The sequence below is a fragment of the Euprymna scolopes genome, chromosome 18 (genome assembly GCF_053919585.1).
Source record: "Euprymna scolopes isolate OS-2025 chromosome 18, ASM5391958v1, whole genome shotgun sequence".
Taxonomy (NCBI): Eukaryota; Metazoa; Mollusca; class Cephalopoda; order Sepiida; family Sepiolidae; genus Euprymna; species Euprymna scolopes.
The window spans coordinates 44,651,287-44,672,081 of NC_136499.1; the positions used below are offsets into that span (position 1 = coordinate 44,651,287).

Here is a 20,795-nt window from a genome sequence, read left to right on the forward strand (position 1 = left end):
CGGAATGGGCGGAGGAGCACAGAGAAATGCAAAAACTTAGCAAAATAGGACCAATCGCCGATATGTCATTATGTTAAAGGCAAAGCAGATGGTATGCTGTCTCAAAAATGGAGACAGATTTGGAATTATCTATGAGATGTCAAAGGAGATGTTTGTATTAGAAATGACATTAGATGATAAGGGCCGCACACAATGGGGACTGCCAATGGATATCAGTGTGAACAACCCCTCCTCCCAGAAAGGGTGTTTTTAACTACTCTCCGAGGGGAAGTGAGGAAAAAGGGTTGGATTCAGAAAAAGGAATTATAAAAAGAATAGAATCGTAGCTAGCAAACTGAACGGCTGGGCTGGTCAAGCGCTCCCGACTTGGGATTCCTCAGGGCCTGATGTTATGATGTTAACTAGCCTGTGTTAATGGGAAATCTGTGACTTTACTTGTCTGGTCATACATCGTTCACTGCTATAGTCAGTAACCTCAATTTAGACAGTAGCTGTTATGAAGTAATGAAATTAATAAATTGTTTATTCTTGTTATAAACCAGAGTTCTGTTTGTTTGTGGTGAGGACTCTTCATTTTGCAGCAAGCCGCAAGGACCAGCGGAGTTATTGATGTACCCGGAGACTACACAGGATAGGAGACGGTTCGGTCGAGAGGCGAAGTGTCCCACTATAGAAACACAACGTGTGGAGACGATCAACAGGCCAACCTGTGACGGGACAACGTACGATCGAAAGAGCACCTGTCATATCAGGTGGAGTTTGACGAGGTTAGAGACACCCAGTGTAGTTGGTGCAGTGTCGGTCCCGTTATAGTTTTAGCTGCACATACAAACAAGCATTTTCCTATCATATAATTGATAACATAAAAACTCCCACACGAAGAACTGATTATAGTTTCAAAACACCAGTAAATGACCAGCCAATGTTTAATATCACAATAGAAAAAATGCGAGCATGAAAAGTAATATGGTTAAGCTTAAACATGGAAAAGAAAAGTACAAGATATTTTAATAAAAATATAATAAATTTATAACTTAAAATATTGCAGCATTAAGAATTGATTATATAACGTTAAACTGAATAAAAACCTTAATGCAGCAATATTTTAAGTTATAAATTTATTATATTTTTTACTAAAATATCTTATCTTTTTCTTTTTCATGTTTAAGCTTAACCATATTACTTTTCATGCTCACATTTTTCTATTGTAATCCATTATTTTTCCAGGCTTCCAGTAAATTCACTTGTTCTTTGTTTAATTTCAGTCTTATTTTTTCACCCCATAAACATAACATACACATATGTAATAACAATGTACGGCACTCGTCTGCTTTCATTCTCTCTGTTTCTCTTATTACTTCTCGTTTCGCGAGAGCGGTGAATTAGTGGCAACACTAGTTGCTGAAGTGACGCGGTTGCTATGGACACCAGTCATAAAAAAAACGTCGCTCACCTCCTTACGTTTTTTTTACGATTTTGAACACCAGTAAATTCATCATAACTTTGGTTTTACTGAACGAAAATTGAAAATGTTTTTTTCACAATATAGTTGAGAAGGTGATATATAAACTGTAATCATTTTTTGAAATTTGGTCGAAAAATGAGTGAGCGGCGAAGTTTTAAAGCAATTCTAAATGATTAAAACTGTCACTTAACCATATATTCAAACACTACCGTGTTTTAATGATAAGTTACAGTAGGGCAATGGATTATTTTTTCAGTTCTCTTTTTACTTTGTTTTTGCTAGAGATACTAGGAATTCGCCTGCTCGTATTTCAGACGCTCCAACTGAAAAAATATTTTTATGATTCTAACCGCGCTCTCAAGCGCAAATGTTTGGATCTCTCTTGCACTTGGTTCACTGGGTATATTCGGCACGTAGTTTTTAGAACTTATTTTTCGTGTGTTCAGTGGCTATTAAATTTTTCCTAGGTTTCTGTTTTTGTTTTCCATCTCGTTTGTTATATTTTATATCGATCGAAGTTCTCCAAAATCAAGGCGTCTTTTCTTGGGGCTAACACTTGATCTCCATATGATTTCCGTCTGCCTGCTTCCCACCTGACTACAACTTGGATGTCTTCAAGTTCAACGTTAACAAATTCCTAATGAACCGCCCCCTAAAGTAAACACTTCATCAAATCTCCACACTAACGTACTGTACTTGCAATAACCCTTATCCTTGAGTGGTTTCCGGGCCTTGATAAGTGGTGACCACCGTGTAAAAAAAAAGAAGATATTCGAGTGTTACACTTAATTTTCATTAACTTCTCAAATGTTTAGTCAGTAAAGAAGTCAAGAACATTAATTTTCCTTTCACTTATTGTTTCAGCGTATCTTTCTTATAGTCTCTTGGTATCACCGGATTCCAGGACAAGTATTCTTCTAGTCTGGTGGAGTATCCAGCTTAATGCTGTTACTAGGCAACACCACTTGAAGAAGGTGCATAATTCCTCGTATAACCTAGTTTAGGATAACAATGCATACGATATCTTATTTAGGCTCCAAATTATATGTTATTCTTTAACCCTTTCACTCGCATTTGTAATTTTCCAATTTTTGTTATTTATTTCCAAGACTTCGAAGCTCGTATTTAAAGGTTATCTTGTTCAAATCTTCAAAGTGTCATCCTTTTATTTATAAGCTTATATCCACTCTGCTATCGGCACATGCCACGAGGAAGAGAAATCTTTCTGTCCATATAAACATTATCAGCTGACGAAGAGTGTTCTGTTTGCTAAATGAAGAGCCTTTCTTATCACGCGAGGCAGGGAGAAAGACAAAGAGAAACGAAATCCGCTGGCGGCCTTCAGATCGCTACATGTATATGTGTAGTTGTTATGCCGATTTTTGCTAATTTTAACGATAATCAAATTCGATATAAATTCTCTCTTCCTAGGAGATCGAGGAGCTAGTCTCCCTTAGATCTGAACGATCGCACACATTTTTGGACGTAAACATAATATTCACGACTTCCGCTCGTGCGAACACTCTAGATTGTCATTGCATTCGTCTGAATTCGGTGTTTAACAGTTCTTAATTCCCTCCCCGTGGTAATTGTTTAGTAGCATTGAGGTAGAGGCTCGGCAAATAGAGCAAAAGGTGACTTCGTCGCTGGGTTTGAATCTCATTCATGGCCTGCAAAATTGTTATCATACACTGATGATTGCGTAAGCATGAAACACTAGTATCTGTAGGTATAAATGAATAATTATATAAATTATTACTATAATTATTTTTTATTACATACAGACATTAGTTTTTCATCTTTTCGGGAATCATCAGTGCAGGGAGTTACAATTACATAATACACACACACACACACACACACACACACACACACACACACACACACACACACATATATATATATAGAGAGAGAGAGAGGGAAGGAGATAGATAGATAGATAGGTAGATAGATATAGAGAGAATACATTAAGAAGATGAAGTTACATAGGGACTTTATTATATTATCAAGCCAATAAGGGTTACAGAAAGAGGAATAAGGGAGAAACCTCTTTAGGCCATGATATTTCGAAGCTAAATACTATTACTATACACTTCATTTATTCACATAAATTAATATACAAAATTATAAATTTATGCGGAAACTTTAAATATTTACTTCAACAGTGCTCAATAAGGTAGAGCTAGGTAGTAAGTTATAAAATATATATGACAATTAAGCTACACAGAATATTCCGCGTTTCATCCACGCTAGGATTCATCAGACTTATGCGAGAAGTTGTGGTTGTCTTGCATTTTTATATATGCACATTCTATTGAGTTTTTAGTTAGCCAATCAGCTTTCTAGTTTTTATCGCACCCTTCCTAATCAGCCAATGAGCAGGCACTTACAAGACAAAGGCCCAGTTGACCTCCGGTTCACCCCTTTCTTTGTGTGTGCTATTTTAGCAGGGAACGTAGATATCTAGTGTTCTGACCTATTTTAAACCTAGGTTTAATGTGTTTTTTATGTTATATATATATGATAATTTATGTATATATATGTTTATTTTATTTATTTATTTTCTATTGTTATTGTTAATTTTAAAGTTATTTTGTATCGTTATCCTAGAGTAAAGTTTATCCTATGAACACAGTTGTTCCCTATTTCTCTCCGACAGTTTAATATATGTTGGGGTTCTTTAAAGTATAGGATAGCAAATTTTTCATGAAGGCATAATCTACATGGATCGTCTAGGTCTCTATATGTGTTTGCTTGTCTTACTATTTTCCATTCGACTACTGGCGAACATCTGGTTTCTTTGAGTTCCCAGTATGTGTTTGCTAGGGTTGTTTTCATTCGGTGTTTTTTATTTTTTTATGTACTTTTGTGTTCATAATATCGGGTTTTGAAATCTAAGGAAGTCATACCTACATAATATTTCTTGTTATTCAGGTTTTCTTTCGCAAATATTGTTCTTTCTTCTAATTATTATTACTACTATTATTATTTCTACTAGTTACATATGTGTCCTTTGTGTTAGTTTTATTTTTGTCGTGGTGTCTACTTTTTTATTGTTTATTTTTTTGTTGTTTTCATTGCTTTTATTTAATATTTTATATTATGTGCTTTAATTATCATCTCTAAATTTTCGCAGCAGCTGTATGATAACTTTAGGTTATTTTTATTGAAAATTTTGTGTAAAGGATTTGTTACGGGGAAGTGCTTTTCGATGAGATCTAGAACTTTCTTTCCAAGATTTGTTTTTAACATTTCATTGTATATTGCCGTATACCAGATTATATTTCTTTCTCTTCCATTTTTAATTTTATTATAGTTATTGGTGTTTTGATATCAATATTTTTGTATTCACTATTTTTTAGAGCTGTTTCGTAGATATTGATCGACCTGTTAAATACATTTTTATCGCTTGAGTTATTGCTGAGTCTACTTATGATCGAGTTAGGAATCTGTATTATAATTGATGGTGGATGATTGGACTTAGGGTTTACGTATATTGGATTAGCGTTATCTTCTAAGTAGGGTTCATATGTGGTTTTATCTAAATTTAACGTGACGCCCAGGAAATTTGTTATTTTTATGTTAGCTAGCACGCCTACTTTTATGCCTAATTTTTTCATTTCCTTGTGTATGATTTTCTTAAAGTTATCTCCCTTGACTTTGTTGGAGTCTTTTTATTATAGCTAGTCCATCATCTCTATATAGTTTGATATCCGTAGTGTCAAATATGCTTGTGGGGGGTATATAGAATAAATAATCCCACAAGATCTGATGTCTCTGCAGAATCCAGACAACCATCGTCAAATCAAACGAATTTATCATTTTAGTTTTTATCCATTGGTTATTGTCATTTACTAGAACTGATTTTCTACATTTTTTTTAATAATGTGGATTTCTTCCGAGGATATATCAGTGTATGCCTCGGTACATTCTAGGGCAATGTTGAAAAGTTCTTCAGATATCGAGGGATGAAGTCTATGATGTCGAGCTGTATAAACGTACATTTATTTTTGTTTTCTATATTTTAAAACCAAGTGATTATTTCGGCAGTATTTGCCCACTAGTTTAATTCTAGGTCTTGTTTGATTTGCTTGTTTACTCTAGAAAGTATTGATTGCTAATTCTACCTATTTCTGATTTAGTTGGGTTTATCAAGCGAGTGCTGGGGTTATTATTGAAGTAACATTTGTGGTCTTTGAGCAGAATGTATGCCTCTCTAGGTTTCAATTTGCCAACTTTATCGCTAATTTATATATATATATATATATATATATATATATATATATATGTATATATATATTATTCCTAGAAACAGTCAAGCTACGCTGACGAGAGGTAGTTACCTTGAAACATGCATGTACGTAGATTACTGTTTTAAAAATAATAAAAATAAATAAAATATTATATATGTCCAAATAAATTATAGGCGACTTTCTGAGTAAATAAAAATGAACTTCGATTTAACCGTATTTATCGTTAACAACAACAACAACAACAACAACAACAACAACAACTACAAATATCTCTCTCTTTCTCATATATAATTATATATATATATATATATATATATATTGAATGGCAAACGTAGGTTAAATCTTTGGTAATAAAATCAGTATTATATTTTGAATAGGTTAGCTTAGATTTAATTGTTTTTTTTTTAATTAATTAATAAATCATAAATGCATATCAAGGATTTACCAAACTTAGAACCCTGCATAAACATTAAAATATCGAACGGCTTGAGTTACCTCCATTTTAGCGTTATGGATATATATTAGGATCTTTGTAACTTATAATGCAACTAAACCTTTAAAATTTCGAACGTTAAGTGCCACCTCATTTTCTACATCTAAAATATCCAATAATCGTAAATCGTAATAGGAAGAAACGAAAGAAAATAAGAAAAAATTAAAAATAAATTGAGATCATTAATTTTAAATGAAGAATGAGAATGAACTAAGTATAGAGTAATATTAAACTTTCTCTCCTTATTGAATAACCGTTTGTTTAAATCACATAAATAGGTTAGCCGATATTTTGTAAATGAACAAAGTAAATTCCAGATACGAAACTAACATAGAATCGCAACAATATAACTTAGTTGATTAGTCCAGATTGGAAAAAATAATTTAAATTAAATAAAGAAATAAAGAAATTTAATTAAAAAAAATCAGTGAATAGCATTAGTAAAACATATTAAGTGGACATTGGTAATTAGTGATAATATTGTATAATAATTTGTTTAAAATTTTTTTTTAAATGGAAATACGAAAATGGGTAAATATATAAATCTTTAAAAAACTTAGCAAGGCTGAGATATAGGTAAAATATTTTCGCTTGTTTTCTTTTCCTTATAAGGGAAATGGTTTCCATAATGTTTTATTGTTAAAGTGTTTTAGCGATTATAATCGGGTGAGCGTACCCACGACGCCCTAGTCGAAATGTGTAGTTGTTAATATGTGATTATGTTAAATTTCAAGGATGTTTTTACTTCAGTTACATTTTCTTCATATAAAGCTGATGATTAATAGTGTGACCCCCCTCCTCCTCCGCCACATCATTAAACCTTCATATATCCTTGAAGCAAGAATTGGCACAGGACAATGTGTGTATGATTAATTATTTAAGTAACTTTTTGTGATTTACTCACCTTTTGTTAACCCGTTTTAATCATCCGAGGTCGCCAGGGAGTTCAGTACGCATGGCTTAACATATTTTTTTAAATGTCGTCGTGCTAGACATCGTTCGTGGGCATATCTTTTGAACTGTTAATAATATTTCTCAATTTGGAAACGAATAAGCAAAAGAATTAAAATCTGAGGTTAGTAGGATTTTCTTTTCCTTTTATTTTGATATGCAAGCCATGTTTAAAACAATCTTAATTCTGTAACTCCGTTCTCGTATCCTTTACTGGTCTTTAAATCAAAACGGTTTTGCAGCCGAAATGAAGAACTCAAAAGAAGAAGTAAATCTTAAATCCACTCATAATATAAGCGTCACTTCCTCTGTTTGTATGTATTTTGAATTTCCTCAACGGAGATAATTGCATGGAAACTTCTGACGTCAAATGGCGCTGGTGTTTGTGGAGAAAGATACTACACTTTGATCTTAGCCAAGCATAAAGTGCCATAAAAATGATGATATGCGTACAAGGCATTTTTAAATGAATATATATATATATATATATATATATATATATATATATATATATATATATATATATATATATAAAATAAAAATTGGATTTTACTTGTGTGAATGGAAAATTAAATTAACTTTCTTAGACTTACATTTTTGGATTTTACCGTCATTGGATAATTTTCCTTTCACCTGGCTGTCCATTCACGTTAAATCACCTTTTTCTTCACCATGTTCCCTCTGCTTCACTTTTTGTTATCAAGTAAGATCTTTGACTTACTTGCAGTTTCATCAAATACTTTTGTATGCAAAATCCGATCCCGCATTTTGCTAATCCCTACCCTCTGTAAGAAGGAAAGTATTTCGTTGAAACTCCGCGGATTAAGGACTATCCACTTATTAAGTGTTTCCTTTTCAGATTAAATATGTTTTTAACACTTTTTCAAAGTGTTTTTGAACATGTTTTATTAACTATTTGCTCTTATATATATATATATATATATATATATGTATATATGTATATGTATATATATATAGTGCGTCAACGCATAGTTTTTTGTAATAAATAATTTTAGTTTTAATTTATTCATACCAATAACATTGTGGGGTCTGCAATCGCGCTTCAGATTTATAAAAGGAAGGTAGTTTTACTTTTCATTTATTCATATCAATAATATTGTACAGTTTGCGTTCGCGCTTAATATTAAATTCATACCAATAATATCTGAATAATAATAAACTGTCTAGGCCCGCTTGGTCTAGTCTAATCTATGAAGGACAAAGGTTTGGGTGTATGTATGCATGTTTGTCTTTTTAAAACTAAAACATACGAAACAAAACCTATAAAGTTGGTATTTTCTTGATTAGCATTGCCCCGAATTTATAATATCTAACATTTTATAAAAATTTTTCTTTAAGAATAAACTGGTCCCGATTTTGTTAGGGAGTAGGTTTTCCATCCATTTTCTAATGTTATTATCTACTAATTTTGAAAGAAATTGTAGCTTTTGCAGCATAAATGAATAAATTGAAACAAGAAATAATGTTTATATAGAGCTTACAGTTTATTACATATAGAATTGATCTTAATTTCTTCAAGACCTTCCATTGTGACATTTTCTCTCACTTGTTTAACGAGACTAGCATTGAAGATACACACCTTTGTATCAGCATTAAATAACATAATAAGAGATGATTTGCCGTAAAAAAAGAAAGAAAAAACCCAAGATGCTTCAAACGAGATAGTACAACGCAGCCCCGTGTATTTTTTTTTTACTGGTTGCAACAGAAATTAAGTAATCCAAAAAACAAGAAAGCTACTTTTTTAAATCTCATCATGCCCTCTGTTTAGTCTTTAGAGACAATGGATACCCCCCTGTAAGAGTTGCTGCGCATATAATTATGAAGCAAGGATATCATAATCAACAGCCTTTCCTTAATCGGCACTGCTTGATTCCATTGGCAAGAAGATATCCAATACGATTGGAAACGATGCCGAAATTAGCGGAGAGCACATTCAGCATTTAGTATTTCCGAATGGACACCCATTTAGTACTAAACAGGTTCAACGTTGCTTAACTTCGGTGTTTTCACAGGAACTGACGTGTCAACGTGATTATGTGGCATATAAACTTTTTATAATACCAGAAGTGTGACACAAAGTCAGAAAAGAATTGGTAAATGATTCCCCAGAAAACAAATAAAACTACGATTATTATTGGGGGGGGGGGTCACACACACACACACACACACACACACACACACACACACACACACACACACACACACACACACACATATATACACTATACACATTACATATACAGCAAATAAAACTACGATTATTATTAGGGGTCACACACACACGCACACACACATTGTATATACAGCAAAGATCAAAATAGACTAAGTAAAGGTCGTGTAATATTAGCGCGGTTTTCAGGTTGAGTAAAACACGTAATTTGGCGGGGATCGCCAAATTAACTTCCAACGTTTACTTCCTATGACTTTCAAAACCGGAACTGGTTCGGATAAGTAAATATGTGTTATCGCCATAACACTAAAGGTGAGGACAGTGTTCCGAATAATACGAATAATACAAATAATAATGAGAATAAACGTTGGAAAATAATTTTTCATGAGATGATTATTGTTTTCTTTTCTGTTTTATAGATCCTCCGATGTTTTACAGCACACCTCTTCATAAATGTCGACAACGATATCCTTAAAAATCAACAGACCGTTTCGTCCGCTTTTAGCTAGTTTACGGATTAATATGATCCAGTCCTTATCAACAGTTGTACAGAACCAAAAAATACAATGAACCTTTTCGGAAGACGGAATAGGATCAACGATCCCGACTCGGCGTGGAAAACCCAGAACCGCGAACTCCAACATCATCCGCTTTATCGACTGGTCGACCTCAAAGATGGCGGGAAACTCTTGAATTCTTTCAGGGAAGGAGGCAAACCGAAGCTGGTTCAAGTATTAAAAGAAAACGTGGAACCGTTGCTCTACAACAGAGGACAGGGTGGAATTATCACAAAGGTTGACTATCTGAGATGGAAACACAACAATCATCTTAAGATGGTGGTAAGTTTACTGCTCTTTTTGACTTCCGGTTTCTTCTGTCCATATGGTTTGATAATTATACATGGTTAAGCTGACAGGAAAGCCATTCTTAATATGGAGAAAGACGGGCGGGCTTCCACGCTATCTGAGAGGAAGATGATCATTCCTCATCATCATATCGTATGAATCCAAAAATTCTACTGTCGGCAGTGGTTTCCCCGATAATTTTCTAGTCAGAATTTTTTTACTGGGAAGACATCGGGTACTTACAGGAGAGACCACGAGAAGATTACTATCATCCCAAGTGAAAGTGATTTTTGTGAAATGAGATGGATTCGAACTTGGAAGACCCAGGTCGTCAGTTCGTGTTGTTGACCACTAGACCACCGTTATATTTTTATCGCAATGAGAGGGACGTTATCCTTTATCGTCTCTTCGAACTATGTTCTTATGCGACGGTTTTCACATTCCTTTGTACAGATATATAGAGAGAGAGAGGAAGAGAGAGAAAGAGGGGGAAGAAAAGAGAGAAAGAGAGAGAAGGAGATAGATAGATAGAGAGAGATGGAGAGATAGAAAGAGAGAGAGAAAGAGAGAGAGGTGGGGAGTGGGGAAGAATATTAATTACGCAAACTATGCAGAGCTACATACTATTCCACATGCTCAGGTGATATTATTTATTTATTTTTTTCAGGAATGTGTTACCAACTGATATACAGCGTCTGGTATTCTCAAATGGTAATCCATTTGGTTTGTTGTCATTTGCTTTGGTCGTTTTGTTTTACGGCGTATTAAACCTTTTCGTGTAATTCAATACCGAATCCAGTAATTTTGGAAAAAAATTCTTATGTTTCATGTTGTTTATATCTTCAAATATTTATTCATGCTGTTTGGTTTGGTTGATTTATGAAGGAAAATTGTTGTCTTTGCAGAACATGATTAAATTTTCCAAAGTGAAAAAAAGCAATAAGATCACTGTTTCGTGCATTTTAGGTTAGGAAGCCGGTATCTTTAGACATCCTGATCTGGTAACACCAGCATCCATCTGGTACTGATCAGGTTCATTGTTGCTTAATTTCGGTTATCTAACGAGACGAGGTATGTCAATGCGTTCTTTGCATTATCATGCGATTCTGCAAGATCTTTCGGTTATAGTCAAGATTGTCTGCTTTTTTGACTTCCGGTTTCTTCTGTCCATATGATTTGATAATTAGATATGGTTAAGATGACAAGAAAGCCATTCTTAGCACATGAGAAAAGAGGGACGGGCTTCCACGTTATCTGAGAGGGAGATGGTCATTCCTCATCATCATATCGTATGAATCCAAAAATTCTACTGTCGGCAGTGGTTTCCTCGATAATTTTCTAGTCAGAACTTTTTACTGGGAAGACATCGGGTACTTACAGGAGGGATCACGAGAAGATTATACAAATGCCAAGTGAAAGTGATTTTTGTGAAATTAAATGAATTCGAACTTGGAACACCCAGGTCATCAGTCTGTGTCGTTGACCACTAGACCATCGTCACCTTTCAGATAATCATTAATCAGAAAGGACCATAGTTTGTCATCATTGTTTCGTCTGTGGAACAAAAACCGGAAGTCACAAGCGGCAGATTATCTTGACTATAATCGATGTTTTGTTGCATTGACCGAGTAGTAGAGGACATACACATTTGCAGATGATTGGGTCAGTTTTGTAATCTCATCTGGCCATAACAGGTTTTGATCGCCCTATTTCTGTCCTCAGGTGGCTGAGTGTTTATGTGCTTCGAGAGTGGGTATCAGAGGGAGATTCTTATATCAATAGAAAACGGATCATGCTTTAAGCTTTCTGGTCAAGGGCCGTAGTTTCGTTTCTTCTTGAAATGCTATAAGGGTTGGAGATATGTGGTTGAGGAATCTCCCCCTTGAATTCAGTCATTGGGCCGGGATCTCACATCCGTGAAAAAGATTCTGTTAATCATTGCTAGCTACGTTTCCTTTGTATGAAGACTATTTTTGAGAATCAGTTCTTTGGTTTTCTATTTTCACGACATATAAACCATTTTGAGTTACTTAATTCCGAAATACAACATTTATTGCAAACAATATTTATTGTATGCAATTACATAGTTACGGATTTAACCATATCGGGGGGGGGGTATTGGTGCACGTATTTCCCAATAGTATTGATCAGATAAAATTTGTAGCTCTTAATATCTATTAATCCCCCGATGACAGGAATGGAATGACCAAAAGCTGTTATGGCCAGATGACAAAACCTGGGTGTGCCAATTTTGAACCCAATTGACGTCGCAGAAACATTATTTAAACTCATACTTGACCTTGTGTCTAACCTCTCGGAAAAGCGATAAATAAAAATGATCGATTAATATTTATTATTACAATCAAGCACTTCCCAAAATAATTTTGGATTTTAAATAAGTGCCATGTTTTTATGAACCGTTTTCATAAAGTGTGACTGGAAGTTTGTCAAGCGAGAATAAAACAAGTCTACCTAGTATTTATATACTTTCTACAAAGTATAATGTTGCACAAGGTTATAAGATGGGAGTAGAAAAAGCCAGCGCCACAATGGAAGAGTAGGGCTTAAAAGTAAAATTAACCTGGGCAGCCCCGTCGGCATTCGTCGGTAAAGACATCTTAGATAGTTAACGATTAACTAACTCTTCTCCAACATAAGTTACTTCTTTTGTAATGGATTACCTCCCTTGACTAAAAACTCTCCAATCTAAAACGAACTCTCTGGAATAAGAATTATCCAGTCTATAGATAGCTATATTATTATGCTAAATATGAATTGATCAACGTTTGTTTATCAGAGGATTTTTAATTTATACTTTAATAACACAAGATACATTCTAAAATACACTTCAGTTCTGGAATCGAGTTATGAACACAGAACTGAAACTGATAATGTATATATATTAGAAAATATGGTATAAAATACCCCCTCCACACAACCCCCCCCCACAAAAAAACACACACAAAAAACAAACAAAACAATCAAGTAGAATGGAAAGTGATTGTAGTGGACTTGAGTGGATAAAAAGACTTCGACTGAAAAAAAAAAAGGAAGAAATACACAGAACACTGAAATTTTCTGGCGGTATTGTATTGCAACTCAGATTTTGGGGAAAAATATAGGCGGTTATTAGTAATGAATCACTCGTAACAACTGGTGCAAGAATACCAAGACAAGAATTTCCACATATTTACTATATTTGTTTTTTTGTTTATTCAATTAAGTTATAATAATAATTGAATTAAAAATAACGAATATAGTAAATACATGGAAACTTGCTATCACTCAGATTCCACGAAAATAATCGAATGTGGAAACCAATCCACACAGACCACGAATGCTAAACCAGTCACAGGAAGTTTTAATAGAAATAAAACAAGAACACGAAACCAAGAGAACTGAAACTGCAAGAAATTGCATAAACTGCCCCCCACCAAAAAAACAAAAAAACTGATGATACTAGCCTTGGCTGATACCATGGAAAATAGTTATGTAGGGATAAGGAGGATCGAAATAGTCATGAAGGTTCAAGGAGGGAGAGCACTGATCTATACTGGAAGAGTACAGAGAGTACTGGAACATTTGGGAGGCTTATTGCCACCAAATCTCAAGAGAAGGCCAATGGTCATTTCCAATGAGTGATCAATACAGTTATTGCAATAAAGTAAATCATTTGCAGTGGCGATTGAAAGAGATGGATATTACTGGAAATCTGAGCACTATTGTCTCTCAGATTCCAGGGAATACCACCGGTTATTATTATTGAGTAATTATTGAGAATGACCTGTGTGAGGAATAGTGAGTGAATAATAATAATAATAATAATAATAATAATAATAATAATAATAATAATAATAATAACGAGACCTGTGGAAATTCCACAGCGGACTCTTTCATATATAATATATTGATGTTGGCATTCAGCGTAAATGGAGATGTCTAGTAGTTCTTTTTATTAAAACTGCAAAAGTATTTATCTAAGCTAGCAGGGACACCTGTCTTAGTCCAGTCATAAACTACGCTTAAAAATGATATTTTAATTCATGCAGATTTCGTATATATTATTATAGAGTCGATTTTTTAGTGATTCTTATATATTATAAAGCTGTGATTGCAAAAATATAAAAAAATATATCCATATGATTTCGGTGCATCAGCTTGAATCGAAACTGAAAACAAAACTTATACATAGTCAACCACATATAGTACTGTTTCGCTGTATCACAGCTCATCAGTATGGCTAAACAGGCAACTACCTCAAGCCAAGATCGAAACCCGACCGCCCGTACGACAGTCAAGGCTTTGAACCCTTACGTCAATCAGCAGCTGCTGTGCGGGAAGTGAATTAACGATGTTTTGACATCGTCCGAATACCTAAGCACGATTTGTTTACACAAAGAGCATCGCTTAATACGTCAATGATATATCGTGTATCACTTCCCAATATGCTCACCTCAAGATAAAGAGCATTATAGTCATCCACATACAGTAACCAAAGGAATCAAGTTATATATATATATATATATATATATATATATATATATATATATATATATATATATATATATATATATATATATATATATATATATATATATATATGTAACTTGAGTTCCTTTTGTTATAATCGAAACCGAAACTAAAAGTTACGGAGAATTCTTTGTATAATTATTTATTACAAGAAATGGAAGATCATAACAGTTAAACGATAGTCACTCGGAAGAAAAAAAAGATGTAAGCGTGACACACAAAATAACAAATACGCTATCGTATTACTATAAAGATAATAATTGGAAAATAAGCAGAAGTACAAAGAAAGAACCGAAGCAGAATCGGAGAGTTGGTAAGAATGAAACTTCATGGTCAGTTTGAGCGAGATACTAAGGCACAACAAGGTCAGGACACGTGGAATTTTCTGTCTAAAAATGGCTTGAAAAGAGAAACAGAAAATTTTATATTTGCTGCTCAGGAACAGGCACTAAATACAAATGCAATCAATAAAAACATTTATGAGAAGGACTGTTCTTATAAGTGCATGTTGTGTGTTGTATCTCTTGAAACACACTGTTAGCGCGTGTTCTATACTTGCTCAAAAAGAGTACAAACGTCGTCATAACAAAGTTTGTAGAAATCTGCACTGGAGTTTGTGCCAAAAGTTTGGAATCCAAGTGGCGGAAAAATAGTACCAACATCATCCAGAAGGGGTAGTGGAAAATGAGGACGTTAAGTTTCTTTGGGATTTCACGATTCAGTGTGAACAAGAGATAACTCACTGGAAATCGGATATTGTTGTTGTGAAAAAAAAAAAAAAAAGTAATGAATGTCAAATTATTGATGTGGCTTGCCCAAACGACATCAACTTAACCAGCAAGAAGAATGAGAAACTACGGAACTATCAGAAACAGAGGGCGGAGATTGCTAGATTGTGAAATAAAAACCTTTCATCGTGCCAATAATCATAGGTGCGTTTGGCTGAATTCCTGATGATCTTATGAAATAGCTGAACTCCCTGGGAATCAGATACAACATCACCGTCTTTCAGAAATCAATTCTTCTTGGCCCAGCAAACATCCTACGCCAAGTGCTTTCCATATAATTGACTTTTTGATCATCCTCACTAGTTTTAATGCAAAATTCCGCTCTTGAAGAGAAATAATAATAATAATGATAATAATAATAATAATAATAATCTTTCTGATAACACTGGTATCTCTCTCTCTCTCTCTCTCTCTCTCTCTCTCTCTCTCTCTCTCTATGTATGTATGTATGTATGTGTGTGTGTGCGTTTCCGACTAAAACTCAACAATTGCAACCCTTACGTAATTCTGATTCACTATGAGCCCGAGCTGTTTATGGTAAAAATAATCTTATGATTTGTGGGTTATTAGAGATCAAATTAATACGTGTGGAGAAAAATTTACTTCCTTTCATCTTACTGGTATATGCTCGAAAAAGAACACTGAAACTAGGTCAAACAGTCAACTTATGTTTTATTTTTTCTTTCTTTCTATTATACTGAACAAAAAAGCAAGAAAGCGAACGAGGGCGAGCGCGCGCGCGTGAGACAGATAGAGAGAGAAAGAGAGAGAGAGAGAGAGAGAGAGAGAGAGAGAGAGAGAGAGAGAGAGAGAGAGAGATGGGGGTAGGTGAAAACCGGTGTGATTGGTTTTTATATTACGAACGAAATATTGTAACATGCGGAGAGACAGATTGAGAGTGTCAGTCGGAGGCAGTTGCGTGTTCAAAAAGTAATGCTATTAGGAGATAGATAGATAGATAGATAGATAGATAGATACTGATGCTACCAGATCAGGTTGTCTGAAGATATTGACTTCCTGAGATAACATTGATGCTTTTTGTTTTTCTATTTCCTTTTGCAAAACTTAATTATGTTCTGCAAAGCCAAAAACAAAAATAGCACACCTTTTCCCCCTTTTCCTCCTTCCCATTTCCCTTTTCCCCCTTTTCCTCCTTCCCATTTCCCTTTTCCCCCTTTTCCTCCTTCCCATTTCCCTTTTCCCTTTATATCTCTCTCACTTTCATGACTGGTTTCCTAACTTAAAATGTACCAAACATTAATACTGCAACCCTTTTCCCTTTACCATTGCAAAACTCATTCATATTCTGCAGGACAGGAAACAAAAACGATAAAATCCACGATAAAACAACCAAACCAAACACTACAAACTAGCGACTGAAGATACAAAAACCTTTTACAAAATAACTGGATGCAACATGAATAATATTTCCAAATAATTGGATCCGGCATTAAATAACCCGAAAAGGATTGACATACCTTAAAACAATCAAACCAAGCCAAACAAAACTAAACCAAAACAAGATAGATAGATAAAGAGTAATGTGATAGAAAGAGAGGGTGTGTGTATGTAGGTGTGTGCGTGTGTGATAGAAAGAAACAGATAAATAGGGGCAGTTCGATGGAGAGGTGCGTTCAAAGATTATATATATATATATATATATATATATATATATATATATATATGAGAGAGAGAGAGAGAGAGAGAGAGAGAGAGAGAGAGAGGGGGGTATCTGTGCGTATGTGTGTGAGAGATAGACATAAACAGACTGACAGACAGATAGTAGCAGTCCGGGGCGGGGGAGAAGTGCGTTCAAAGTAACGTTACGAGAGAGAGAGAGAGAGAGAGAGAGAGAGAGAGAGAGAGTGGGGGCAGTGTGTGTGTAAGAGGGAGAAAGAGAGGGGGAGGGGGATGGAGATTGAAGAATGATGTTACACACACTTTTTAAAATTCTTCTTTCTGTTATCCATACACCCGGGCAATGTTAGTTTTCCTTACTAGCTTAACATAAAAGCTAAGCCGGCGGGCTGATTGGGTCCACAACCCGAGCTCCAGCATTTTCGTCAGGTCATCTAAATTTCGCTGATCGTTTCTTACGAGCAAACAAACGTCAACAAAGTAATTATTGATGCAAACAGAAAAAGTTGACGCAGGTATCCTACTTTCTTTGGCTCATCTTCATCCAATATTGATTAGATTTTTTTGGCTGCGAAATTGTTTAATGAGTTGTCATGGTGATTAACACAGATATCTGACGCACCAAAATAGATTCAACTCAGATTGAACGAGTAACGCTCAAAATTGTTTTTATCAGGTTTGTACAGGCACCCACCTCCCATACACAGAGATCAAATCTTAATTGGGTTATATCATATCAGCTTTATACGAAAATGCGATTCAAACTGTATTAGACATAGTAAAATTAGAAGCAGAAAACATCGCCAAAATTATCAAATTAATCAATGACTATCCATAAAGCAAGTGAAGCATGCATGGTCCCCTGTGAGAGCACAGTGAACGAGGCATAAAAAATGACTAAGTTCAGCATTTGCACCCCCATTTACCCACAAAAGTCCCCATGGGATGTAAAATTCTAGTGGCAATGAAGAAACGGTGTAGTTTTAGGCCTTAACATATGTAAATTTGAGTTCTGCACAAGGCAAAATAAAAGAAATGACTAAGACCATCGTTGCCCCCCCCTATTTAGCCCCAAAATTCCCCAAGGCTTTAACATATTAAAATTTGAGTTCAGCACCATGCAACACTGCTAATAATTACAGAAAATTTTGGACAAATATGGTAAAATAGTTCCAAAAGTGGAGTTTTTGTATTAGCCAAAAAAGAGGCCTTAGGCACAACCAAGAGTTAATGCAAAGTATAGACAAACCAAATTATATAGAAATCAGTTAGTTAGAACTTTTCATAAAGTTTTATAAAAATCAATGAATGAATATATATATATATATATATATATATATATATATATATATGAATGAATATATATATATATATGAATGAATATATATATGAATATATATATATATATGAATGAATATATATATGAATGAATATACATATATATATGAATGAATATATATATATATGAATGAATATATATATGAATGAATATACATATATATATGAATGAATATATATATATATGAATGAATATATATATATATATATATGAATATATATATATATATGAATATATATATGTATGAATATATATATATATATGAATGAATATATATATATCTGAATGAATATATATATATAAATGAATATATATATATATGAATGAATATATATATGAATGAATATATATATATATATATATTTATGAATGAATACATATATATATATAAATGAATATATATATATATATATGAATGAATACATATATATATAAATGAATATATATATATATATAAATGAATATACATATGAATGAATATGTATATATTTATATGAATGACTATATATATTTATATGAATGGATATATATATATATTAATGAATATATATATATATTAATGAATATATATATATATTAATGAATATATATATAATAATGAATATATATATATATTAATGAATATATATATATTAATGAATATATATATTGATGAATATATATATATTAATGAATATATATATATTAATGAATATATATATTGATTAATATATATTAATGAATATATATATTAATGAATATATATATATTGATGAATATATATATATTAATGAATATATATATATTAATGAATATATATATATTAATGAATATATATATAATAATGAATATATATATATTAATGAATATATATATTGATGAATATATATTAATGAATATATATATATATATATATATTAATGAATATATATATATAAATGAATATATATATGTTAATGAATATATATATATATTAATCAATATATATATTAATGAATATATATATATTAATGAATACATATATATATATATATTTTTTCATTAATATATACATTAATGAATATAAATATATATATGTGAATATATATATATATATTAATGAATATAAATATATATATGTGAATATATATATTAATGAATATATATATATACTAATGAATATATATATATGAATGAATATATATATATTAATGAATATATATATATTCATTAATGTATATATATATATATTTTCATTAATATATATATATATATTAATGAATATATATATATATATCAATGAATATATATATATATATATAAATGAACATATATATATATATATATGAATGAATATGTAGTCATCCGCATACAGTACTGTTTCGCTGTTTCACAGCTATGAATGAATATATATATATATATATATATATATATATATGAATGAATATATATATATATATATGAATATATATATATATGAATATATATATATATGAACATATATATATATGAACATATATATATATGAACATATATATATGAACATATATATATGAACATATATATATATGAACATATATATATATATATGAACATATATATATTTACATATATATATATGAACACATATATATATATATCAATATATGAATATATATATATATATATACGAATATAACTACTTCATTTACTCACATAAAATTAATATACGAAAGTATAGATTTATGCGTAAACTTTAAGTATTTACTTAAAAAATGATCAATACGTAGGTAGAGCTAGTTAGTAATTTATAAAATATATATGGCGATTAAACTACACTGAATATTCGGCGTTTCATCCACTCTAGGATTCCTCATAATAATAATAATAAACCAACCCCGGACAAGGACAACCATACTATAAATAAAAATACTAATAACGAACAAGATAAATGCAACTGCAGACACCGCACACTTTGCCCAGTTCAAAAGAAATGTCTAACTAAAAGCGTAGTTTATCAGGCAACAATATTTACGAAAGAAAACCCGAATAATAATAAATATTACGTAGGCATGACTTCCTGTGATTTAAAACCCGATACTATGACCACAAAAGTACATTCAACAATAAAAAAAGCACCGTATAAAAACAACACTAGCGAGTAAATACTGGGAACTCAAAGAAAGCGGACATTCGCCGGTAGTCGAATGGAAAATAATAAGACAAGCTACCACGTGTAAGAATCTAGACGACCCATGTAGATTATGCCTTCATGAAAAATTTGCTATCCTGTACTTTAAAGAACCCCAACATCTATTTAACTGTAGATGAGAAATAGCATATAACTGTGTTCACAAAATAA

General features: G+C 32.5%; 1 protein-coding gene across 1 annotated transcript in view; it reads left to right on the forward strand.

Annotated features, from left to right (window-relative positions):
* LOC145297607 (transient receptor potential cation channel subfamily V member 5-like) overlaps positions 1-20,795 on the forward strand; it is a 152,782-nt gene that overhangs the window by 44,168 nt on the left and 87,819 nt on the right. The window contains exon 2 of the mRNA XM_080143666.1: positions 9,776-10,195. Coding sequence (XP_079999792.1) covers positions 9,923-10,195 — 273 coding nt within the window. The 5' untranslated portion in view covers positions 9,776-9,922. The remainder of the gene's footprint in view (positions 1-9,775; positions 10,196-20,795) is intronic.